Here is a 25,891-nt window from a genome sequence, read left to right as displayed (position 1 = left end):
TTGCCTTATTCTTGACCAATGCATTTTCTTCTTTCTTTTCTTTTTGTTTCCTGCAGAACAGTGCTGCTGTTCTGTCAGGATCCCCTGCCCTTCCTCCCCGGAAGAGTTAGAAAAACTGCAGTGGTATGTAGCAAATATGCTGACCCTTTTCCTAATAATAATAATACTTAATCACCATGCTGGCTAAGGAATTTGAAATTTTGACGGTGAAGAAGGGCTTTCAAGTTTAGGGAAAAAGCACACTTTTCTTTTGTACGAAGTTTCCTTCACTTTAAACCAATGGTTTGCAATCTTGGTTGCACATTAGAATCACCTGGGGAGCATTGACAATATTCTGACTTCCCACAGCCTCACCAACTGAATGTGTCCTCATACTGAAAAATTTTTCCAGTGTGGTAGATGAGGAATGGTGTCTTAGTGTTATTTGTACTTCTCGTATTAAAACTGTTTGAACATTTTCTTTTCATATATGTGGGGCCATTTTTTGTATTTTTGTGAATTGTGTGTTCATATCTTTTTCCCGCTAGATATTTAATCAGTTTTTAAGAGTAATTTATATATTTCTATATTGTGGATATTAGCCCTTTGTCTGTGGTATATGTTGCAAATATTTTCTCTCCAATTTGTCAGTTATCTTTTGACTTTGTGATGTTTTTGTCTTGCAAATTAAAAAATTTTTTTATGTAGTTAAATTTACCAATCTTTTATTTTATTGCTTGTGGATTTGGAGGCATTATTAGAAAGCCTTTCCCTACGCCTGGCTATAGAGGAATTTACCCTTGTGTTTTTATAGTACTTGTATGGTTTCTTTTTTTGTTTGTTTGTTTTTACATTAGATCCACTTGGAATTTATTCTTATGTAGTGGGAGGTATGGGTCTAATTTAATCTTCTTCCAATGTCTATCTAGTGGTCCCAGCACCATTTATTAAAAAGTCCACCTTTTGGGGCTTCCCTGGTGGCGCAGTGGTTGGGAGTCTGCCTGCCGATGCAGGGGACACGGGTTCGTGCCCTGGTCCGGGAGGATCCCACATGCCGCAGAGCGGCTGAGCCTGCGCGTCCGGAGCCTGTGCTCTGCAGCGGGAGAGGCCGCGACAGTGAGAGGCCCGCGTACAGCAAAAAAAAAAAGTCCACCTTTTCCTCAGTTACCTGAGATGCCACCTTTGTCGTATGCTAAATTTTGGTAGCTATTTGGGTTAAGCTCCAAATGTTAGTTATTAACATTGGGGGAACCAGGTGAAGCTGGTTCATGGACCCCACTTTGAGTAGTGGAGTTCTAGACTGTAGAACAGTGGTTCTCAGCCCTGGCTGTATGTTGGAATCATCTGGGGAGTTTTAAAAATACCAATGCTGGGAATTCCCTGGTGGTCCAGTGGTTAGGACTTGGCACTTTCATTGCTGGGGCCTGGGTTCAATCCCTGGTCAGGGAACTAAGATCCCACAAGCCACGCGGCACAGCATGTACATACATGCATACACACATACATGCATACATACATGCATGCATACATGCATGCATACATACATACATGCGCTGATGCCTGCCTCCCACCCGCAGAGCTAGGGATGTCATTGGTCTGGGGTGCAGCCTAGGTTTCTGGATTTTTTAAAAATTAGGCTAGAATTAGATGATGGCCCAGTGTCTTTCCAATGCATTTGTTCTTAAGAACCAATTAGAAACACATGGGGCTGTTTTAGAACTGATGTGTCAAGGTCCCCTTCTGGGTGCTGGAAATACTCTATATTTTGATCCGGGTGGTGGTGATAGAGGTGTATACATACTACAATTACAATTTTTATAATTCTTCAAGCTCTAAATGTAAGATTAGTACAGTTTACTGTATTAGGCTATGCCTCAGCAAAGAAGCACATTAAAATGAATATGGATGCCTGCACCCACCCCAGAGATTCTCGCTCATTTGGTTTGGGTTGGGAGCCCCGGCACTGGTGCTGAAGTGCTCCAAGGTTTCTAACGTATAGGTGGCGTTGCCCGCCACTGCTCTGCTGCTCACCACGTACCTCACCCGGTGGGTTAAGGGCTCTGATTAGCAGAAGTGATGAGAGCAATACAGGGCAACCTCTTCATGGTTGAGCCCAGCGAATGGGAGCCCCATGCTAAGGGGTCCGGCTGCTGCAGCCCCCAGATAATATGAAGGAAATTTAATTTACACTTCTCAAAGCACCTTTGCCACAGCTTGGCCAGATGGGTTGCCGCATTATACAATTTAGGGAATGGAGGCTCAGAGAAGTTGGGTGGATTGCCCAGAGGAGTAGTGAGAGCTGGAGCCCCAGCCAAGGCTTTGCGACTCATCGTCTTTCTATCTGGCACCCCTTTGTCCATACTGCTTCCCGAACATCAGGCCGTGGGGAGAGGCTTCTAGCTGGGTGCCTGGCCCAGACTGGGTTGAGCCAGCATTTCTTTTTATGGGTATGACTTTCCTTAGGTCTCTCAACCTGATATTCCTCCCTCCTCTAACCCAAGAGAAGCTCCAAGAATACATTCTCACTGCTGTTCTAAGTCACCATCTAAGACTGGATCCACCAGAGTCTTCCCTGGGTGATAATTTGTTGCCTTTTCCCCTGAAGACTGGTGGATTTTGTGCCAGAAGGTAGATGAGTTCTTCTCAGTCTTCCATGTCATGAAAATATATGGGCCTGCGAACCTCACCCCCACTCCAGGACCAACTGAATCAGATACTTAGGAGAAGGCCACAGAAATCTCTCTGTTTTTTTAAAAAGTCCTCTACGTAATTCTCAGGCACAGCCAAGGTTGAGAACCACTGGGCTACAGAAACATTGAGGGTGTAGCTGATGTACAAGCTGGGGACCACCACTTTGGCCCCAGCTTGATCCATGTTTTCATTCAGCAAGCATTTCTTGTTCACATACTACGTGCTAGTTAGGACCATGGCAGGCTATAGCAGTATAAAATTGATCCAGGCAGATTCCTATGCTCATCAGTTTCACAAAAATTTATGTATTGTTAACTCCAATTCAAGATTTTCTTGAAACAAAATTCAATACGTTGAAGAAAAAAAAATGGCAGTATCACCAGTGTGCATGTGAACGACCTAAATTTGAAGTTTCTTGGAAAGGAAAAGCTTATTTGTGACCCACCAAGACCAGTACAAGAATTTGCTGGAATTAAAAATTCCATTCTACAAATTAATAATAGTGATTTCTACATATTTTTTTCTTCTATCAATCAATATGCAGAAGACTGTAATTGTAATTGACAGAATTACGTACTTTGGTTGCAAAAACTGTAAGAAAAATTTGAAGAACATTTTGTTGTTACTGGTAAATTTAGAACTGCTTTTCAGTTTACGCCATACCACTTTGAAGCCATTGTTAATACTGAGTTGACACAAGAGTTAGTGGATCTATTATGGACAGACATAGTTTTGAAATGGGTGTGCTTTAGCTTCTAAGTCAAATCAGTTGTTCCAAAAATGATGAGCCAGTTTTGTCAGTGTGGATTTGAATATTAAAGGAAAATGGTATTTTGGCATTTGATTCAGTTTTTAGAAAAATTTTAAGTATGTTGGGAACAGTTTGGGCATGTGATTCCATTTGTTTTGAGAGTAAATTTTGTAAAATCAAAAAAAACACCAAAAAAGACAGATTCCTAGTATATGGAAACTACCAGTTGGGTCGCAGGGAGTTTAATAGCTCCCCTCCGCAAGAAGCACCTGGAAATGTTACAAGATCTCCTCAACTGACTGATAGAGTCAGGGAGCAGCAGTGAACAAGTGAAGCAGAACTGGGAATTCATGAAAGAACATCCCTCCTGGCTAATTCCCCTCCCAGGGAGAAGGTGGTGGCAGTGGGCAGGGGCAGGAGGCCAGTAGCAGGTCCACAGAGGATGTGCAGTGGCAGGTCCCTGGTGGAGCCATGTCACAGTGGTGGTGTCAGATGGTTGCCAGAAGAAGAGATTAGCCTCTGTAGCTCATTCGTGTCTCACGTGCATCTCTCTGACTCTTTCCCTTAGTGACGTGCAGGATCCCGTTGTGTGTCTTGCTGGTCATCCACATGGTACACCATTTTCTTCTTCCAGCAATTCCATCCCGGTTGCTCCTCAGGCCACCATTGTGTCCCAGACCTCCAGTGCCTTCTCTTTTACTGAGCCTCTAGCTCATCCATCTGTAATCCAGAGCCCTCACTCTCCAACAGGGGTGATTCCCCTTTCTTCTCCCCAGCCTTCAGCTCCCATAGCTTCCAGCCCTGCCATTGATATGCTCCCCCAGTCTGGAACTATCTCTTCCCCTGTGCCTCCAATTCATCTTTCCCACACCTTGCCACCTGTGAAATCCTTACCTCCCTCTCCCACCACGTCTGCCCCTGTGAATGTCAACACGACCAGCACACCTCCTGACAAGACAGGTAAGTACAGGGAGCAACGCTGCTCCCACGTTTGTTGTAATTCTGGTCACGTGAAACCCAGCTGCCAGCCTGCCAAATCAAAATACCTGTAATGAAACCACGTTAAGCCTTTGCTTTTGTGATGCCTACTTGATTTTGAGAGCTTTCCTTTGGGCATTCTTAGAACATAGATATGGCTGAGTTTGATTGTTTGGCCAAGAGAAATAGCTCTGAGGCAAACACAGATCTCATTTTGTCAAGATGAGTTATTTTATAGGTTTCTTTCTCCTACAAAAGGTTGTTGGGTCAGTGTTTTCAACATTCTGAAGAGAAAGATTTTGAACTATTAAACACAGTAACTCCATTTAGACAGAAGACAAAAGAAAACATTGATGTTCCTGAAAACCAGTCAGTCACAGAGTGCCAGAGCTGGGGCTGAGCCACAGTAGCCGTGAGGAGGAGAAGAGAATTCAGAAGACCTAGGGGTGGGTCTGCCCAGGCCCTCACAGGCGGTGGGATCCAGAATAAGCCATTTAGCCCCCCCTAACTTAGCCTGCTCTACCTCAAGATGGAAATAGTCTCACTATCCTCATAGGTTTGGAACCGTGGCGGACATGAGAATGCCATGGAAACTGCACGGGGCTCCCCGGACACAAAGTAGGCTTAGGGTTAAAAAGATAAAGGGAAGAGGGAAGGAAGCAGAGAGAATTCTGGTTACTCTCTGGAGTTTCAAGCCAGTGGGTAAGAAGCAGGCCTTCCTCTAGAATTTGGAGGGTGGGAGGCAAAGCCAACTTCTTGGCGACATGAGATTGGAGCTCGAGTTGTGGTCCTGCCTCCTCTACCCCGGGCAAGCATCCCCAGGAGATTTGGAGCCAAATGACTGGAGATATTTTTGAATTCCACAAGAGAGGAATGATGAAATATGATACGCCACCTCAACAAAACGTCTATTACGCAGCTGTGCATAAGAACAGCTAGACAGAAACTTGGGGCATTTTTCAAGTCTTGAGTGAAGTGAAAATAACGCGACAGTAAATAGTTTGCACACCATGTTTGTAATAGTAAGTTATAACAGGTGGATAAAGATTAGAAGGGAATATGCAAAATAAGAAATAGGATGTTAGGTGGTGAAATTAAGAGACTTCTTTGTTAGAAGACATACAGGTGGCCAATAGGCACATGAAAAGATGCTCATCATCGCTAATTATTAGGGAAATGCAAATCAAAACTGTAGTGAGGTATCCCCTCACACCGGTCAGAATGGCCATCATTAAAAAGTCTGCAAATAATAAATGCTGGAGAGGGCGTGGAGAAAAGGGAACCCTCCTACACTGTTGGTGGGGATGTAATTGGTGCAGCCACTATTGAGAACAGTATGGAGGTTCCTCAGAAAACTAAAAATAGAGTTGCCACATGATCCAGCAGTCCCACTCCTGGGCATATACAAAGACAAAACTAAAATTTGAAAAGATACATGCACCCCCTGTGTTCATAGCACTGTTTACAGTAGCCAAGACATGTTAACAACCTAAATGTCCATCGACAGATGAATGGATAAAGAAGATATATATATATTTTTGGCGGTACGCGGGCCTCTCACAGTTGTGGCCTCTCCCGCCGCGGAGCACAGGCCCCGGATGCGCAGGCTCAGCGGCCATGGCCCACAGGCCCAGCCGCTCCGCGGCATGTGGGATCCTCCCAGACCGGGGCACGAACCCGTGTCCCCTGCATCGGCAGGTGGACTCTCAACCACTGCTCCACCAGGGAAGCCCAAAGATATGTTTTTTATATGTATGTGTTTTATACATATATATACAATGAAATATTACTCAGCTATTAAAAAGAATGAAATAGGACTTCCATGGTGGTGCAGTGGTTAAGAATCCTCCTGCCAATGCAGGGGACACAGGTTCAATCCCTGGACTGGGAAGATCCCATATGCCGCCAAGCAACTAAGCCCATGTGCCACAACTACTGAGCCAGCGCTCTAGAGCCTGCGTGCTGCAACTACTGAGCCCGTGTGCCACAACTACTGAAGCCCGCGTGCCCTAGAGCCCACACGCCGCAACTACTGAAGCCCACGCCCTCTAGGGCCCGCGTGCCACAACTACTGAGCCCACACACCACAACTAGAGAAAGCCCACACACAGCAACAAAGACCCAATGTAGCCAAAAAATAAATAAAAATTAAAAAAAAAGAATGAAGTAATGCCATTTGCAGCGACGTGGATGGACCTAGAGATTATCATACTAAGCGAAGTAAGTCAGAAAGAGAAAGACAAATGCCATATGATATCATTTATATGTGGAATCTAAAATATGACACAAATGAACTTATCTACAAAACAGAAACAGACTCACAAGACATAGAGAACAGACTTGTGGTTGCCAAGGGGGAGAGGGGTATGGGAGGGAAGGATTGGGAGTTTGGGATTAGCAGATGCAAACTAGTATATATAGAATGGATAAACAACGTCATACTGTATATAGTACAGGGAACTATATTCAATATCCTGTGACCATAATGGAAAAGAATATGAAAAAGAATATATATATGTATAAGTGAGTCCCTTCACTGTACAGCAGAAATTAACACAACATTGTAAATCAACTCTACTTCAATAAAATTAAAAGAGAGACTTCTTTGTTGTTAGACAGGTTTATATCATTGTATCCCAATTAAAAACACTACTAAAAAATCAGGCTTACAGCTGGTAGTCCAGCTGTTGATTTCATACTATTCTCCTTTCCACAAAAAGAGCTTTTAGTTACCCACATAAAGTTCTGTATTCATGCTGTAAATTAAATACATGTATATTTATGCTTATACAGATATACACTAAATACACTAATGTGCTTTTACATTTTTTTTTTAGTTAGGTTTCTTGAAGTATAATTTACCTATAATAAAATTCATCCAGTTCTATAGATGAATGAAATTTTTATATTTCTACGAGGTTGGATAAATGCCCACAGTCACGTAACCACCATCATGATATATAACGTTTCCACTATCCCCAAAGTTCCCTCGTGTCCCTTTGTAGTCAACTCCTACCCACTACCCCAAGCCTCTGGGCACCACTGATATGTTTTGTTTCCCTATGCTTTCAGTTTTTCTGGAATGTCACATGAAGAGAATCATACAGCATGTAGCCTTTTGAGTCTGGCTTCTTTCATGTAACATAATACATTGGACTGTTGGAGACCTGTCCATGTTGTTGCATTTATCAGCAGTTCATTCCTTTTTATTACTGAGTAATAGTCCACTGTATGGATGGACCACAGTTTGTTTCCTCATTCTCCAGTTGATGGACATTTGGGTTGTTTCTAGTTTGGGACTATTATGAAAGAGGCTACTATCAACATTTACGAACATGTCTTCTTAAGACAGGTTTTCATCTCCTTGGGGCAAATACCTAGGAGTGGGTTTGCTAGGTCACAGAGTCTATGTGTGTTCCTTCATTAGTGATTTTTCCATTATGTGTTCAGAAAGTGATTTGGCTCTCTGTTATAGAAATTGTTCACACCAGCAGCGTCAGTGTTTCTGAGCTTGAGAACCAAGTGTCCCGGATGGAGAAGGTTCTTTCCTTAGGCAGCTTGGAGCCTAACCTCGCAGGACAAATGATAAACCAAGTCAGCAGACTCCTTCATTCCCCGCCCACCTTGCTGGCCCCTTTGGCCCAAAGGTATGACTTAGCAAACTGATGTGGTCATGAGAGGGGACCCTCTAATGATGATGATGCTTCTATATGATTAATTAAAGCCAAGTATTTTTCTCTCACGTACGAGGTTCATGATGACTTGCTAAGTTTCTACTCAATATTCTGCTTAGACTGGGGAAAACAAAGTGGGAGTGCTGAATTTGAACGGCTACTTCTCTTTACAGATTGCTAAAAGTAGTGGATGACATTGGCTTACAGCTGAATTTTTCAACCAAGACCATAAGTCTGACCTCCCCTTCTTTGGCTCTGACTGTGATCAGAGTGAATGCCAGTAATTTTGACACAACTACTTTTGCTGCCCAAGACCCTGCAAATCTTCAGGTACATCCTAATTTATTGTGGAAAAGACCTTTTTTTGTATATGATTATAGTCCTTGTGTACTTCATGATTGAGGCAATTACTGCTATACTCAGGGGTGATATTCAAAATATTTAACATCTAGAACAATGGGGCGCCACAGAATCAAGAAAAGGACATTGGTCTTGGCTGGAGCAGGATCTCAGAGGTCCTCGTTGTGCCCAGTGTTAACCCTTTAGCAGCTGGCTTGTGGAAGTTTGCGGGGGGGCAGTCAAGTCGGGGAGGTGTCCAGCGGGTTCTAGGCAGTTGGGAGAGAGCAGGGACACCGGCGACTTCGCTTTTCCTTTTTTTTTTCTTTTAACATCTTTATTGGAGTATAATTGCTTTACAGTGGTGTGTTAGTTTCTGCTGTATAACAAAGTGAATCAGCTGTGTGTATACATATATCCCCATATCCCCTCCCTCTTGCGTCTCCCTCCCACCCTCCCTATCCCACCCCTCTAGATGGTCACAAAGCACCAAACTGATCTCCCTGTGCTATGTGGCTGCTTCCCCACTAGCTATCTATTTTACGTTTGGTACCAGCTACTTTTCGACCCATTTCAGTATTTTTTTTAATATATAAATTTATTTATTTATTTTTGGCTGCATTGGGTCTTCGTTGCTGCGCGCGGGCTTTCTCTAGTTGCGGCAAGTGGGGGCTACTCTTCGTTGCAGCGCGCGGGCTTCTCATTGCGGTGACTTCTTTTGTTGTGGAGCACGGGCTTCAGTAGTTGTGGCACGTGGGCTCAGTAGTTGTGGCTTGAGGGCTGTAGAGCGCAGGCTCAGTAGTTGTGGCGCATGGGCTTAGTTGCTCCGTCACATGTGGGATCTTCCTGGACCAGGGCTCGAACCCATGTCCCTTGCATTGGCAGGCGGATTCTTAACCACTGCGCCACCAGGGAAGTCCCCATTTCAATATTTTAACAAGTGTTACGACTACACTGGTGTAGTGGTGCTGTATATATAGTGGTGCTGTATATCAATCCTGCTTCTAGTGTTTTCTTTTAGAGGGATTGGGGACTGGAAACATGCAAGTAAAACCAAGTCTCGCCTTTAAACTTAATTTGTCTAGTCTTCCCTTTACAAGTTTAGTGCATGTGGTTCTATGATGACTTTGCCCTAACAGGTCACCAAGTTGGTGTGTCTGCTGCTGTGGTCTCCTTGGGCTCTGCAGTTATCCTGAACTTTCTCCCCTCCCACCCTAGCTTTATTGAGATACAATTGACATATAGTATCCTGCACTTTCTGACTGTTTCTGTATATCCTTTATCCGTAAAATGTTTCCTTTCCTGCTCCGAGGCCTCATCTCCCTATTACACATCCTCTAATTTCATAGCAGTCAGAGAAAAAAGAAGAACCAATTGTACATAGAGACACCACAAATAAATGCCCTTACAGGATCCTCCATCTTAATTAGGTGTTGTGTTTTCCATCTCTTCATGATGCTAGCCCCAGAGGTCTTTATGATCTTTCACTTGATTTTCAGGTTTCTCTGGAAACTCAGGCTCCTGAGAATAGTATTGGTGTTATTACTCTGCCTTCTTCGCTGATGAGTAATTTACCAGCTAATGATGTGGAGCTGGCTTCCAGGGTGCAGTTCAACTTTTTTGAAACACCTGCCCTGTTTCAGGTAAAGTTGCCTCTAATTGCTTTTGGTTTCGGTTTTGGGGGGGACTGAGGGAGTTTTATTTCTTTTAATCCTCACATATTCTTAAGCCTGCTATAAGTCACATGAATTGCTGAAAAGCTGTAGTTTATTTTTAAACAGGACCTAATGATGCTGCTGAGGATAAATAACAATAACTGACACTCACATAGCATTTATCACCTGCCGTGCAGTATCATAAGCACTTAGAAATGTTAACTCTAATCCTCTCAACATCATGAGGGAGGAACTATTGAATTATTATCCCAGTTTTACAGATGAGGCTATGGAGGCACAGAGAGGTTAAGTAACTTGCTCAGGAACACACAGCTTAAATGGCTTAATGTTATGTTCCCTTTAAGATTCATGAGGGTCTCGTTGTGTCAATCTGTGAAATTTAACTCAGCATTTAGAGCATTGTATAGTGGAATAAGCTCTGCCTCTCATTATGGTCCTTGGGAAAGTCACTTTACTCCCTGCCCCTGAATTCCTGACCTAGGTAGTAAAATAAACAGTGTGGACTGAATAGTCCTTAGGGTCCCGTCTAGCTCTAAAATTCTCTGATAACATTTAATTTTCCCTTGCCATCTTATTGATTCTTTGGTGTGCTAGGACCCTGCCTTGGAGAACCTCTCTCTGATCAGCTATGTCATTTCCTCGAGCGTGGCGAACCTGACAGTCAAGAATTTGACAAGAAACGTGACGGTTACATTAAAGCACATCCACCGGAGCCAGGTGGGCGGGGCCCGTCTGGTCTGTTCATTGACCAGAAACACCTCATGCAAACTATGGCTGTAAGACTTTGCCTGAAAAAAGTAGATTCAGCAGATCCTTAGACCCAGTTAGGGCAGTGTGTAAGACTAGAATCACATAGTCACTCCGTTGGGTTTTAACATGCCTAATAACTGCCTTCCTAATTTCCAAGAAGGAGCAGTGTAAAAAGCAAGCTCTTCTTGCCAGTTTTCAGTGCTTTATATCTGCGGCTACAGGTCTGAGTCTCACCTCCAAAGAGAAAGCATCTTAGTTCAGTTCACATTGAGCATCATCTATGACCTCGCTGCTCAAAGTGTGGTTTGCAGACCTGCAGCATCAGCATCACCTGGGAACTTGCTAGAAATGCAGACTCTCAGGCCCCACCCCAGACCCACTGAATCAGAATGTGCCTTTTAGCAAGGCCTCAAGGTGATTCCTGTGCACGATTGCTGAGTTTAAGTGCTTCTAGAGACCAGTGTAAAATAAGAACTCTCCTAAAATCAGGAGTGAGATTCTGAAATTTTAAAATATCGTTTTTTTTCTAATCGCTTTCCAGTTTTTTCAGTTCTGTAAATTAATTATTTGTAGTTTATCTTTCTGTTACAGGATGACTTAACAGTGAGATGTGTATTTTGGGACTTGGGCAGAAACGGTAGGTTCCAGACATAACTTTTTCAGTCTTGAGTGGGAAGGGGAGGGGGAGCAAGGAGGGAGGAGCAGTGGTTGGCGCAGTGGCTTTGCTGACGGGGCGGACACTCTTTCCAATGCCAACAGGTGGCAGAGGAGGCTGGTCATCTGATGGCTGCTCTGTCAAAGACAGGAGGCTAAATGAAACTACCTGTACCTGCAGCCACCTTACAAGCTTCGGCGTCCTACTGGTAATATCCCCACTCTACCTGGCCTTAGATTTGGGTCTGAGGGTTAGCTGAGGATCATACCATGATGTCTAATCTGATGGATAACTTTGATAGATCAGCAGGTTTCATCATATTGTGGCAAAGTTATAGACCAATGAAATGACTCTTCTAATAAGCAAATGTACTTGAAGGAAAATACTTGAACTTAGAAGTATTTTTTCGCATTCTATTTTTACATTTAAGTTTTTCTTTTTAAGATAGCTATAAGAGGACTAGGGAATTCAGATTAAAATGGGTAATAAAAATAGTTTTAATGCACTTTAAAATTTTATAAAACATTTGACATAAATTATTTTATTTAATCTGCCCAACAATCCAGCAAGATGGGTAGAATAGGGAGTTGTTATTTTCATATTAATGAAGTCAGAATTAAGACTCACTTGTTAGGTAATTGTCTACAGTCATAGAACTAAGAAATATAAGAGCCAGAAGCCAAATTCAAGTCTTTTGGCTTCTAGCCTGGTGCTTTTCCAGTGCACCATAATGCAGTGATCAAGTACGTGGGCTTTGGAGTCGGCCAGACCTGAATTTGGATCCTGGCTCCTCTACTTTGTAGCTGTGTGACCCTGGGCAAATTACTTAACCTCTCTGGGCCTCAGTTTTATTATCTTTACATGATGATAATAATTGTGCCTATCTTGTAGGTTTGTTGAACGAACTATGGACAGGTACCTGAATACCCAATAAATGTAAATTATGACTGTTATTTATTTTAAAATATTTGGTCTTGAAAGCAATATTTTATTTTCCAGGACTTGTCTCGAACATCCTTGCCACCGGCTCAGATAATGGCCCTGACATTTATCACCTATATTGGTTGTGGGCTTTCATCAATTTTTTTGTCAGTTACTCTTGTAACCTACATAGCCTTTGAGTGAGTATCCACAACTGGAAACTTGGATTATATGACATAGCACCTCAATTGCCAAAGTATATTAATTAATTAAGCATGCTCCTTAGCCTAGCTTATCCTGTCCACCCATCTAGTGGGGCCACCTATATGTAAAACTTCATGGGACTTTTTGGTTTATATATTTCCTTCCTTCCACTAGTTTGTGCACTCACTGAAGGCAGGGGTTGTGTCTTAATCATCCTTGTACCCTAAAATGATGCCTGGTACCTAGCTGACATTAAGTGAGAAATGAAAAATGGATGCAGACCCCGAAACCCAAGAGCTTACAATGTGAAATAGACCATAGCTCCATGTACAGCACAAGAGCTGTGTTTAATATGTTAAGTTTCTAAATAATACTGAGCAAACACAAAAGATTAAATGCATTAACGGGTGTGGGGATGAAGAAGAATAAAGGGTATCAAGTGTCACTGAAAAATACAGATACTCAGTGAGTGTGGCTTTGTAGGTCAAAGCAAGAATGACATTCCAAATGACAGCATCTCCTTCTTGGCTTATCAGAAGGGTCCCTTTGGTCACTTCTGGGGGGGATTCCAATAAATTCTGTCAGAAAAGAAAATAGGCACTTTTATTGCATTAACTAAATGAAATAATATGTAAGTTCTGGGATTTAGATTTTGGACACTGATCAGGAAATGCGCAAATTTACTTTTAGTGCCAAACTTAGGGTCCAGCTGTGACTACAGATCTTCTAGTGGACCTTTGGAAATATGATTAATGAGACTAAATTACTATAAGGCCAACCATTACTCAGAATGATCTCACCAGATCTAATTTCACACGCATAAACATGTACATGTCATCAGTTAGCTGTATTTTCCTATGGCTGTTTCATTTAGCTGTAGTTTGAACTCTTCTTTCCATGATCTCATTTTAACTACTAACATAAGATAAGAGGAGAATCTGGCTTTTTGAAGATCTGAATAGAGGAGCCTATTGTATGAGAAGCAGCACAATGCTTCTAGAAGTAGTTTGGGAGAAGTGGAGGTGGGTGCTCAGAAGATTCCACAACAAACTATTTGAAAGGATGGGTCAATAGTCGGCATGTATTAAAAGGTTCCACAGAAATATAAACATGAATTTTCCATATGGTTATCACAGATGATTCGGTTTCGATTTTCCCTTTGTTGTTATTGTTGGCTTTAATGCCTCCCCCCACACACACATACACACCCACGCTCAGAGAGGAAATTTATACATATAGACATTTACCAAAAAATAAAAATAAATTGCTTAGAACACAGATATGTTCACATAAACCTTGGCAGATTGTGATGCTAATTCTTTTTTTGTCCTTTCCTCTTAGAAAGATCCGGAGGGATTACCCTTCCAAAATCCTCATCCAGCTGTGTGCAGCTCTGCTGCTGCTGAACCTGGTGTTCCTCTTGGACTCGTGGATTGCTTTGTATGACATAAGAGGCCTCTGCATCTCAGTGGCTATATTTCTGCATTATTTTCTCTTGGTCTCGTTCACTTGGATGGGCCTGGAAGCATTCCATATGTACCTGGCCCTTGTCAAAGTGTTTAATACTTACATCCGAAAATACATCCTTAAATTCTGCATTGTTGGTTGGGGTATGTATAATTTTTGCTCACACAGTGCCTGGGTTTTCTCTGCTTTTTCTCCAGTGTTTTGATTTTTAATCAGATAGAGACATTGATGAAGCAGGTCATACTTGGCAGGTTTCTAAAACAGCTTTATTCTCCTTTTCATGTTTCACTGCCCAGAGAGCAACCTCGTCAAGTCTCTTTCTAGAACACCTGTATATTTACCCTGGATTGGTTATGACCACAACACTCTGAGGTTAGGGCTATGAATCCTCTTTGTATCTCCAGTAACTAGAACTGGGGCTGGCACACAGAAGGTGCTCAATCAATTGAAAATATTAGCTTGGTGATAATGAGGCCAGACTGTCAGTCCCCAAGCTCCCAGCCAGCCTCACTCTGCTCTGTACCTCCCAGATTCACACATGTGCACGACGGTGTGCTCAGCAGGGCAGAGCGAGAGAACGTACAGATAAAACCTAACGTAACTTCATCACCACACTGGCCCGGTATTTCAGATCATGCCACCTGTCAGTGGTGGATCACAAAGTCTTAGACGCCCCCAAGATCTTGAAGGTTTATTCATTCAACTTCCCACCAAATGTAGGAGCCTCCTGGACTTGACTTACCCTTGACTAAAGATAATTTAACCTCTGCTTGAATTTTTCTATTGTAGGGGAGCTCATTACCTTCATTAAAAAACAAAATTCAGCTGAGTACATTTGAAAGCTCTTACTGGCTTTATTCACAATTCATGAATCAGGCAGCATCCCGTCTAGCAGATAGAAAGGAGCTCTGAGGAGCTGTACCAAGTGAAAGACTTTTTATAGGCAGAAGGAAGCAGGAATAAGGAAGTCATTCTGGGCAATAAAGCGGGTTGGTTATTGCAAGGTTACTTTCCTTCAGGGGTGGCAGGGGTCTATCAGGCAGGTTACCTACCTAGTGCTGATAAGGTGATTTCGGATTGACTGGTTTAAGATTCCATTTCTGGGAGAGCCGAAGACTTAACTCTGTAATGGAGTTAAGTCTCAGTTTGGTGACCTGTGGCTAGCATAAGCGAATCCATTTTGGGCCTATTGTCTCGTTTTTAATACCTTACAAGGCAGCCAATGCCCATCTTCTAAAGCTCTGCAGGTCTGTTTTTCCATTAAGTTCACTTGGCTCTCTGGTGGCACTTACCCAGCGGTCTTGGTTTTGCTCTCTCAGGAAAAAAAATAAGAAGCTGATACCTGTTCTGCCAGAGTCCTTTAGATAATCTACATGTAATATATATGTATAATGCTCTATTTCTCAATGTATTTTCACACAAGTAACCCCATAAGAGACAAGTCAGTGAAGTTAGCAAGGCAGCTATTGCTAATACCAGGTGAAGAACCTGGCTCAAAGTGATGACGTAATTTACCCTAATTTCCACAGCTCGAGAACAGCCGAGGCTGGCTTTCTAATTTCCTTTTTTTTTTTTTTTTTGCGGTACGCAGGCCTCTCACTGCTGTGGCCTCTCCCGTTGCGGAGCATAGGCTCCGGACATGCAGGCTCAGCGGCCATGGCTCACGGGCACAGCCGCTCCGCGGCATGTGGGATCCTCCCGGACCGGAGCATGAACCCGCGTCCCCCGTATCGGCAGGTGGACTCCCAACCACTGCGCCACCAGGGAAGCCCTCTAATTTCTTATGCATATCCCTTCCACTGTATTATAGCCGCCATCCCTCCCAGACTCCCTCCTCTTCTTCAGGCTAAATACTCCTTCAGGGACTTCCCTGGCGGTCCAGTGGCTATGACTTCGCCTTCCAATGCAGGGGGTGCAGGTTCAATCCCTGGTTGGGGAGCTAAGATGCCACATGCCTCGGGCCAAAAAAAACAAAAAACAGAAGTGATATTGTGACAAATTCAATAAAGACTTTAAAAGTGGTCTACATCAAAAGATATTTAAAAATATATGTATATTAAATAAATATTCCTTCAGATATTCCCTATGCAATAGGATTGCAGACCCTTTTCCTCCCTTGTCATCCTGCTTGTTATATCTTTGTGAAGAACAACACCTTTCTAGAAAGTCACTTATTCCCAGAAAAAGAAATCCCTGCCTCTGATCTTGGGCACGGATTCCGTCTTCTTTGTACAATCCTGAATGGTCAGATTCCCTTGTCAAGGGAAAGCTCCACACCCCCAGGATTTTCTTTTTAGGAAGGTGTCTCGCTTAGGAAGTCACCATATGTCAGGGTCTCCGTAAGGTACAAATACAAAAGAATTAAATGAAATATTATGTTAGATGGTACCAGGTAGCCCAACCTGGCTGTGAGAAGGAATTGTTTTTTATTTACCAGAGCCTTGAGATTGTATGCCAGGCTGGTCTGTGTGCACAGAGTGTGAAGTGTCAGCGTGGGGTGGGGAGTGATGGGGTAGAGGGGTGAGACGGACTCCTTCCCAGCCCAAGGTCACTTTAAGTGGGGAGGAGCCTTTTCATTATGCTTCCTCTTAGCCCAAGCGCCCTGGGAGAGCCAGTGAGAGAGCCAGTGTAGTGGCAATCAACACCCCCAAATCAATCAGGTCAGGCATCTCAGTCCATCAACGGGTTCCAGATAATCAGTTGAGGACTTTGGGGTTCATAATGAAAGATTTTCCAGAAGTTGCTGGTAACCCTAACAGGTTGATTCTTTGGTGTATATTTTGGAGTCCTTCACTTTGCCTGCCACCTGACCCTTAAAATTACATTCCAGATGGGTGTAAGTTAAGGCTAACACTAGCTACCATAGCAGACAAACCCTGAAATGTCAGGAGCAGGTAATTTCTTACTCATGTGCAGTCCAGTTAGCAGAAGTGGAGGGGTCTCTGGTCTTGTGATTTTTCAGGAGCCAAGCTGCTGGAGACTCTGCCTCAAGACAGGGCTTCCAAGTTCGCTCTGAATTTGGGAGAAAAGAGTAGAGAATCTCACTGGAGGTTTTTATGGGCTAGGCCAAGAGGTGGAGCAAATCACTTCTGTCCATGTTCCATTGGCCAAGACTTAGTCAAGTAGCCACATACACCTAGCTGTAAGAGAGGCTGGGAGATGGCCAGCCACATGCCCGGAGGAAGAGAAACTGGGTTTGGTGAACAGCTCACCATTCTCTGCTATTTCAGAAGAAAATAAAACGTGATCTCTATTCTTTCTTCTCACCACCTTTGGTTATTAGAACTGTGTGTGACCAATGTTTCCCATCTTCCAGGGGTACCAGCTGTGGTTGTGACCATTGTCCTGATTATATCTCCAGATAACTATGGACTTGGATCCTATGGGAAATTCCCCAACGGGTCACCTGATGACTTGTGAGTACAAAGCCCCCCTCGGAATGTTAAGTGAACTGGAAAGCAGAATTCTCCAAGAAAATGGAGGCTCTAATCAGCATATCAGCTGGCTCTCATCCTAATAAAATCCAGTAACATTTACAGCAGGCTTTGCAGTTATATATGTAATGAGATCAGCTAGTTAGAAAAGCCATGCTACTATGTAAGTATTAAAAAAATGAATTAGGAGGAAGTATTTCAAAAATACTTTTATAAGCCTCTGATAAAAATAAAATACCAGCTACACTATGTTAGTAAAGACTCATGGAATAGAGTTACTAGGATCTAAAGGGGATAAAATCTTTTAATGTCTTCAAAGAATATTTTTTAAATACTTTCAATCACCAAGTGTCCTAAAATAAACCCTCTTGGAGTTTTTCCCCTAGAGCTATAAATGGCTGTGGAGATCAGAGGTTTTATCTTTTTTTTTCTCTTGTAATTGTAGGAAAATGTTTCAGTAAAACAATACAGATTCATTGTTATCATTTTGAACCATATTTCAGCAAAAAAACCCATAATATGTTTTCCCTGTTTTTTCCCCCCAATTCCAGTTGTTGGATCAACAGCAATGCTGTATTCTATATTACGGTTGTGGGATATTTCTGTGTGATATTTTTGCTGAACGTCAGCATGTTCATTGTGGTCCTGGTTCAACTTTGTCGAATTAAAAAGAAGAAGCAACTGGGAGCCCAGCGAAAAACCAGTATTCAAGATCTCAGGAGTGTCGCTGGCCTTACGTTTTTACTAGGAATTACTTGGGGCTTTGCCTTCTTTGCCTGGGGACCAGTTAATGTCACCTTCATGTATCTCTTTGCCATCTTTAACACGTTACAAGGTAAGCTCTACAGCACTAAATACACACTGAATGACCCAGTCGAACTGAAAAATATTGCTACTAAAAGTAAGAGTATCTGCAAAGTGGCTTACTTAGTAGCTTAAGATATAATCATTGAAAAACAGATTTAACTTTGAGAAAGGGTGCTCTGAGAGCCTTGGAAGAAAGGCTAAATTCGTTAAATTCAAGAAGTGGTCCTTTTTTCCTCCTTATCCATCACTGCCTCCTGGGAGGGAACAAACATATCAAGGGGAACCCACCAGGGAACTGTTTCTGGGAGAGGCAATCACTCTTCCTTCACCTGGTTCCTTACCTTTTTTTCCTTTAACTTTTTTATTGAAGTAGAACATGCATACAGAAAAGTGCACATACCCATAAGTGTCCCCGTGAGGTCTCACCACTCTGACCTCCTAGGTCTGTGTTTGATTTGAAGACAATGATAAATGTGAAGTCAATGGCAGCAGCCTGGCCCAGTGCTTAATCCCACGCAGTTGCTCTGCCCTGACATGCAGCGGGAAGGGCAGGCTCTGTGTGTGACCCTTGACCTCGGAGCTTCTCCTTAGTTAATGAAGCCCAGCCGCAGTCATTTGGGAGCCCTCTTCCATTGTATTCTTTTTTTTTTTTCCTTTGGTCTCATTGTATTCTTTAGGAAAGCAAATTACTCATTCTTCTAATCAGGATTATAAAAGAGTTGTCAGCTGTGATTAATTTTTTTTCTTTTTTCTTTTTGGTTGCGTTGTGTCTTCGTTGCTGCACACGGGCTTTCTCTAATTGCGGCGAGCGGGGGCTACTCTTCGCTGTGGTGCCCGGGCTTCTCATTGCGGTGGCTTCTCTTGTTGTGGAGCACGGGCTCTAGAGTGCAGGCTCAGTAGTTGTGGCGCACGGGCTTAGTTGCTCTGCGGCATGTGGGATCTTGCCAGACCAGGGCTCGAACCCATGTCGCCTGCATTGGCAGGCAGATTCTTAACCACTGTGCCACCAGGGAAGTCCCAGCTGTGATTAATTTTTCATGGACGCACTTTGGCATTAAAAGCGGAGCAGGCTAATAAGTTTACGTTACAATAACAATCATTCGTGTCCCTTGGTTTCCTTTTACTCCAAATCCTCTGTGTTGATGCCTTTAATTGCATTCTTATCCACTCATTTTCATCTTTTGCGGGTGGCTTTTAGCTCCCAGAGCATTCTCCTGTAGTTCTTTCAGGCAATATAGTTCATTAACCTGAGATTGAATTCAAATGCCTAATTTGGCTACCGGTTCTTATTTCATTCGGAGGAAGCCAGTTAACGTGCTTGCTGGGTACATACAGTTGTTCATTTTTACCTACAATGTACAGTTCCTGAACTGGTATATCCAGGTGTTGGACAACTTATAAAAGTTTTATTTGCCAACAATGGCATGCTAAAAGTAAGAGACACTTATTTTAAAGAGAAAAAAATATATGCCCAAATCACACTAATTGTAAACATGAAAGCAAGGTACTTCCCCTCGCATATTTACCGTGGAAACTGAACCTGCCTCTTTTTCATTCCCCTAGAATGACTTCTCATTAGAATATGAGTGGACAGAAAGAATGTATTGTTTCATTTATAAAAGGGAACTAAAGCCTAATTCACAGGGCTTTGGGGTTGATAAAAGGAGAGATGTATACAGGTTCTGATTTGGGCCTTGGGTACCCCCATTTTGATGTCTCCCCTAATGCAACCAAGTGTAGCTGCCCAGGGTGGCAGGTGGACAAAGGTGTGCAGTACTCGAGATATCAGTCTTCAGGCTGGGCACGTGTACCCTACTAGAGGCAAACCTGATATTTTAACATGAAGGTTTTAAAGTAGATAGATTGGGGGCTGGGGAGAGGGAGAACTCAATTCGCCCATTCATTCTGCTAATATTCGTGTTCAAAGCCTTGGGGAGTGGTAGCGAGGGGGCTGTGTGGGGAGCCCTGCGCCTGCATGCAGTGGGGGGTGGAGGCAGAGCCTGAGGGCCTCTTCCCATCTGTAGTGTTGTGGCCAGGACACCGCTGGAGAATTTCCTTGAGCCTGTCACAGGGAGGCTGGAAGGTAGACAAGGCTATGGCTGCAGTGCCCCAGGCTTCGCAGGAAGAGGGGAAGGCCCAGGGAAGGGATGTGGCTGTGGACTGGAGAGAAGGAGGGAGGGGTGTGAGACAAAGGAGGAGATGGCATTTGACAGAACTTGGAAATCGATTACGCTTATGGAGGGACGGGGAGGTAGGAGCTGTGGACTGAAATTAAAAAAGCACAGGGACTTCGCTGGTGGCCCGGTAGTTAAGACTCTGCACTCCTGATGCAGGGGCCCTGGGTTCAATCCCTGGTCAGGGAACTAGATCCCACATGCCACAACTAAGCCCTGGTACAGCCAAATAAATAAATATTAAAAAAAAAAAAAAGCACAATGTGAGAGCTGTGAGTTTCAATTTTCTTTGGGGGAATAGAGTCCGGGAGAGAGCTGCTCAGAAAGCTCTGAAGAACTGCTCCGAAGAGGTAAGGGGGGAGATCAGCATATGTGTGTTTGGAGAAGGGGTATGTACAGTCAAGCACACATCTCGGCAGAAGGTTACTGCTTGTCACAAGGCACAGATATCTTAGTTAATGCTTTTAGTGCTTTTCTAAGTGTGGGAAGATGCAAGAAACTGGGTTCATAAAATTTTCTCCTGAAAATACCTAACCATCCGAAGGCCTTTTCTACCAGTTTTCCCAGAGCACAGAGCGCCTCATGCCTGATCTCCATCCTGAAACCCTTTTAGGGTGTGTTGAATGTCAGTGACTGCAGTGGCTTATGACTCAATCCTTGTAGAGCTGGATGGCCAGCAACATTCTTTAGTTGGCAGAGCCTAGGTCTGAGCTGGCATCCTGGGTAGATGGCTCGTAATTCCAAAGATAGGGAAGGCCAATGACAGGATGTGAGAGGTGAGACAGTGAGTTTAATTTTGGACATATGGAGTGATATTCTTTTTACAAGTATTTTTTTAATCTTACAAAGAGAGTCCTCCCAGGGTACCTTTCGATAGCAAACTTTCCCAGGACTTCGGGCTTTATTTTCAATCTGCAAAATTTCATTTTGCCTGTGGCTGCCAAAGGTTTTATCTTTTGTGCAGAGTTAGCTCATGACATTCAAGTCTTAGTTTGGAATTCATTGTGTTATGTTTCCCCCCCCCTCCCCATAGGATTTTTCATATTCATCTTTTACTGTGTAGCAAAAGAGAATGTCAGAAAGCAGTGGAGACGGTATCTGTGTTGTGGAAAGTTACGACTGGCTGAAAATTCTGGTACATATTTACCTTACTTTTTCTCCTTCCTTAAAGCTTGAGGAAAAGATTGTATAAGTTAAGATCCAAAGCAATTAATGCCAAAGGAATATCGGGTCTGGAAATCAATGAATGGAGCCTGCTCAACACAAAATATCCATTGTGAACATTAGGGGAAAAAACCTAGTGAATTAAAAACCAATTACTCACATCTGGGAACTTAGTGAGCAATAGAATTAGTGGCCTGGCTGCTTCCTGAATGAAGCAACAGTGAAATTTTTAGAATTCATTTCCTTTCGAGTGCATGCTTTCCATTTGTCCAAAGAAATGTTTAATATTTACCTCCCTAACTTTTTAAGTCTTGACTCAACCTTTTTTCCACAGGTCCTGGTTGTCAGTGACTTCATTTATTTGTTATTGGGCCAGACTTTATATATAAGCCTTAGCATACATTTGGTTATTTTGAAGTTATTTTCAGCTATGCCCTCCTGGGTTATAGAGCAAATAGCTCATTTTTAAGAAAATAAGAAAAACGAAGTACTCTTTGAAAATCTAAATTCCTTTTGCATAAATATTACCCATGAATACAGACTTTGTAGTATTGCAAAGATCTGGTTGCACAAGATTGGAAAATGGCAGTACCTAGAGTTCCATCATTTGCCTGGATTGAAGAGCCATTAGTCATCACAGCAGGTCGATCTGTGTTCTTGTAAAGACAGTCCTTGGCTCTGAAATATTACCTAATTCAGAGGATATTTATAGACACAATCAAATTAGCTTGGCCTTTAGTTCCCAGAGAACATAGGTTACTTTTAACCAGGCAGTCATTTAAAGGACGAATGTATACAGTCTTAAATGAAAATACATTTTATCACACCAACCTGTGAAATGTGGGATTCTCTGTAAGATCTGGAAGCGAGAGATCAGTTGCTTAGAACGAGTTATGCTGTGACCTGTCTCCTGCATCTGAGTTTCAACATTCTGCCCTGTTTTTCTGTAATTCTTACCCTTCTGTAGACTGGAGTAAAACTGCTACTAATGGTTTAAAGAAGCAGACTGTAAACCAAGGAGTCTCAAGCTCTTCAAATTCCTTACAGTCAAACAGTAACTCCACCCAGTCCACCACGCTGCTAGTGAATAATGATTGCTCAGGACTCACGAGCGGAAACGGTACGTTATGTCTCAATATAGTATTTCTCAAGCTAGTGTTTGTTGTATTAAAGCACTTTTATCCTTTAATGGCATTTTTGCTAAGCAAAGTGTATAATTACATGTATGACTAGTGGATCAAAATGTGGTTCCCTTATAAAAGAGAAAGTTTATTAATCCAAGTTCATTCGTTTTAGAGCAGTTTTTTTTTTTTTAAGATTTAGGGGTTTTTTTTTTAAAAGATTTAAGTTTTCACGATGGGAATTGATGACGACCTAAAAGTTTTAATGTGGCAAATCCTGACTTAAGTATTGCCCAAAGACTTCAGTCCTATGCTGTTTCTGTGCAAGCAGTACCTAAAATACTCAGTAAGACTATATCAGTTTTTTAGTATATCTATAATTATACACATCTTCAACACTTTTAAACCTTCCTATTTTTTGCTTGTCATGTTTGTTCATTCTTTTCCACAGCGTGGCTGCCTTGTGACAGTGCCCAGATCCCCATGAATATATCAAATACTGAAAGATGAATTGTGACCTGTATTGGTGACTATATATGTCTCCAATATACATACAGATCATTGCTGCTGTGCCTCCTTTACTCATTAATTCTGACATTTCTAGCTAGAACTTCCATTACATTTTCTTTCTTTCATAAGACTGGGCAGTTCATTACTCATAAAAACTTATCTGTTTCTCTCTTCTTTGGCTTCTTAATATGTCTTTTGCATTTTTATAAAAACTTAAATTCTGCTGGTATACTTTCTCCTTTCCTGGAGAATTTGCCTTTACTTATCATTTTAGAATATTAGTTATTTGCATGACAAATTAAGATAAATTTGTGAGAAGGTTCATATACTTACCAGATAATTTTCTAGCCTCCCAAAGATGGGAGGTCCTACTGGTTTGTATAGACTTTTAAAATACAAGAGGAGGGACTTCCCTGGTGGTGCAGTGGTTAAGAATTCACCTGCCAATGCCGGGGACACGGGTTCGAGTCTTGGTCCGGGAAGATCCCACATGCCGCGGAGCAACTAAGCCCGTGTGCCACAACTACTGAGCCTGTGCTCTAGAGCCCACGAGCATCGCAATGAAGAGCAGCCCCTGCTCGCCACAACTAGAGAAAGCCCACGTGCAGCAATGGAGACCCAACGCAGCCAAAAATTAATTAATTTAAAAATTTGTTTTTAAATAAATAAAATACAAGAGGAGGCCTCTAAATCAAGGTTTCTCAACCTCGGCACAGTTAACATTTGGGGCTAGATAACTCTCTGTTGTGGGGCCTGTTCTGTGCATTTGAGAGTGTCTAACAGCACCCCTGGTCTCCACCCACCAGGTACCAGTAGCACCCAGCCGCTCACCGCCCCCCCCCAGCTGTGACAACTAAAAATGTCTTCCAGTATTGTGGAATGTTCCCTGGGGAACAAGATCGCCCCACCCCCCGGTTGTTGAGAACCATTGCCGTATCAGATGAGAAACAGTTGCCATGGGGCCTTAGCTCTTTATTGTAGATACCAGAGGGAGAGCTGGGCTCTATGCCAAGTTGCTATAGCGGGAGTGACTCAGTGCAGGTAAACAGAGTAGAGGCACTGGCAGTCAAGGCTGATTCATAAGTTAGTGGGAGAAACCGAGTTCAAAGTAGAGAAATCAGAGGTGTAAGCTGAGTCATCAAGATCCCTCAGAATCACAACGTATCAGTCAAACCTACTGGTTTGGATAGAAGTGTTTGGGGCTCTTAAAGCCAGATTTTTCCATGTTCTAGAAAGAACTCAGAGACGAAGCCTCACTTGCCTAGCCTACCGATATGTTGCCATCCTTCGGGGAATCAGATTGAATGGAGGCAGCACATTTTGCACAACTGTCTGACGTGGCTGATTTCGCACAGCTATTTTCCATGGCTGACAGTGAGGGTGGGGTACATTTTAGGCCAACAAAATGGCCACGTGTTTAATACCACATAACCTGCACATCAGGATCTGGGATGGATGACAGAAAAAGAAGCTGGAAGTTTAACGGTTTGTTTATTATACCAGGTCAAATTGTTCCTGCACAAGAATGTCCTCGAACCAAAATGCCTAAATCAGAACAGCAGCCTCAGACAGTCACTTGCCCATCGCTATGCCCAGAGATGGAGCTGTGTTAGCCACATCCGTCACCTAGTGTGTGTGAATACTACCTATTTCAGTTATGCCTTGGAGGCTTGGCTACTAGCAGCCATGTCACTCAGTACACAGGGCCACAAGCTCACAGTTTGGAAGAGACATCACATGTTGACTCTTTCGCTTCTGAGCCATGTAACCTTAAGCAAAGCACTTACTTTCTGACACCTTAGTTCCATCGTCTGTGAAATGGGGATAATAATAGCACTCATCCCGTAGGGTAGTAAATGAGATAATTCTTATAAAGTTCTTAGCACTGTCATTATTAGTATAATTATGGCATGAACTAACAGTTGGGCTTATTATTCAGCTTTCTACGTTGTCTTCAAATGGTGTAACGGTCAAAAAGATGGTGCCAAGGAGCTAGAGGATCTCAGCAGCTGTGCCCCCCCCCCCCCCCCCCCCACACACACAGACACACAATTCAGGGCCTGCCTGGGGTTGGGGAGGCCCACCTGCTCCCTGGCCTGGACTCTGAGGTTGGACTCTGTTGTTTTCTCCTGGGAATCAGTCTTATCCTGATTTAGTTAGAGGGGCTGGTTTAGTGTATGAGAGATGATTTTTTTTCTTGCCAGGACTGTTGTCACTCTGGGTTTCTCTGGTACAAAGTTTTACTTTATAGGAATCTTAGGGAACTGAGAACCTTGTGAGGGATCTCTGTTAACCTTTGGGAGAGACCAGAATATTACCTTAAGTTAAATTATACATACGCTACTACTTGAAGGCAATATATGTTCAATCAGAGTTAGGAAATGGGCCTTTAAAAATCAAAAACATTGCTTTGCTTCATATTTTGACCGTTTCATTTAAAAAAAGCTGCCATAGAGAGCTGGTTTCTGAATCATTCTCCAATTTGTTTTGCTTACTTTGAGTGGTTTAGGAAAGGAATGAAAAGTAAATAAAATATGACAATATATCAGACATATTTTTTAAAAAAGACATGCTCTACATGTGCATACTTAAGAATAAA

At 42.7% G+C, this 25,891-nt stretch overlaps 1 protein-coding gene across 4 annotated transcripts in view; it reads left to right on the top strand.

Moving 5' to 3' along the window:
- Nucleotides 1-25,891, top strand: part of ADGRG2 (adhesion G protein-coupled receptor G2) — a 71,044-nt gene that overhangs the window by 43,220 nt on the left and 1,933 nt on the right. For 3 of the 4 annotated variants that reach the window (XM_029240994.1, XM_029240993.1, XM_029240996.1), the window contains 14 exons: nucleotides 57-123; nucleotides 3,990-4,381; nucleotides 7,875-8,046; nucleotides 8,247-8,403; nucleotides 9,909-10,052; nucleotides 10,680-10,802; nucleotides 11,427-11,472; nucleotides 11,595-11,698; nucleotides 12,490-12,611; nucleotides 13,957-14,225; nucleotides 17,399-17,498; nucleotides 18,068-18,351; nucleotides 21,531-21,632; nucleotides 22,629-22,781. In XM_029240994.1, coding sequence (XP_029096827.1) covers nucleotides 57-123; nucleotides 3,990-4,381; nucleotides 7,875-8,046; nucleotides 8,247-8,403; nucleotides 9,909-10,052; nucleotides 10,680-10,802; nucleotides 11,427-11,472; nucleotides 11,595-11,698; nucleotides 12,490-12,611; nucleotides 13,957-14,225; nucleotides 17,399-17,498; nucleotides 18,068-18,351; nucleotides 21,531-21,632; nucleotides 22,629-22,781 — 2,235 coding nt within the window. The remainder of the gene's footprint in view (nucleotides 1-56; nucleotides 124-3,989; nucleotides 4,382-7,874; nucleotides 8,047-8,246; nucleotides 8,404-9,908; nucleotides 10,053-10,679; nucleotides 10,803-11,426; nucleotides 11,473-11,594; nucleotides 11,699-12,489; nucleotides 12,612-13,956; nucleotides 14,226-17,398; nucleotides 17,499-18,067; nucleotides 18,352-21,530; nucleotides 21,633-22,628; nucleotides 22,782-25,891) is intronic. The other variant, XM_029240995.1, reaches the window with a different exon arrangement.

The sequence above is a fragment of the Monodon monoceros genome, unplaced genomic scaffold (genome assembly GCF_005190385.1).
Source record: "Monodon monoceros isolate NGI ecotype Baffin Bay Population unplaced genomic scaffold, NGI_Narwhal_1 Super_Scaffold_22, whole genome shotgun sequence".
Taxonomy (NCBI): domain Eukaryota; kingdom Metazoa; phylum Chordata; class Mammalia; order Artiodactyla; family Monodontidae; genus Monodon; species Monodon monoceros.
Note: the sequence above shows the minus strand (reverse complement) of the source record. Positions and strands in the feature narration are given on the sequence as shown.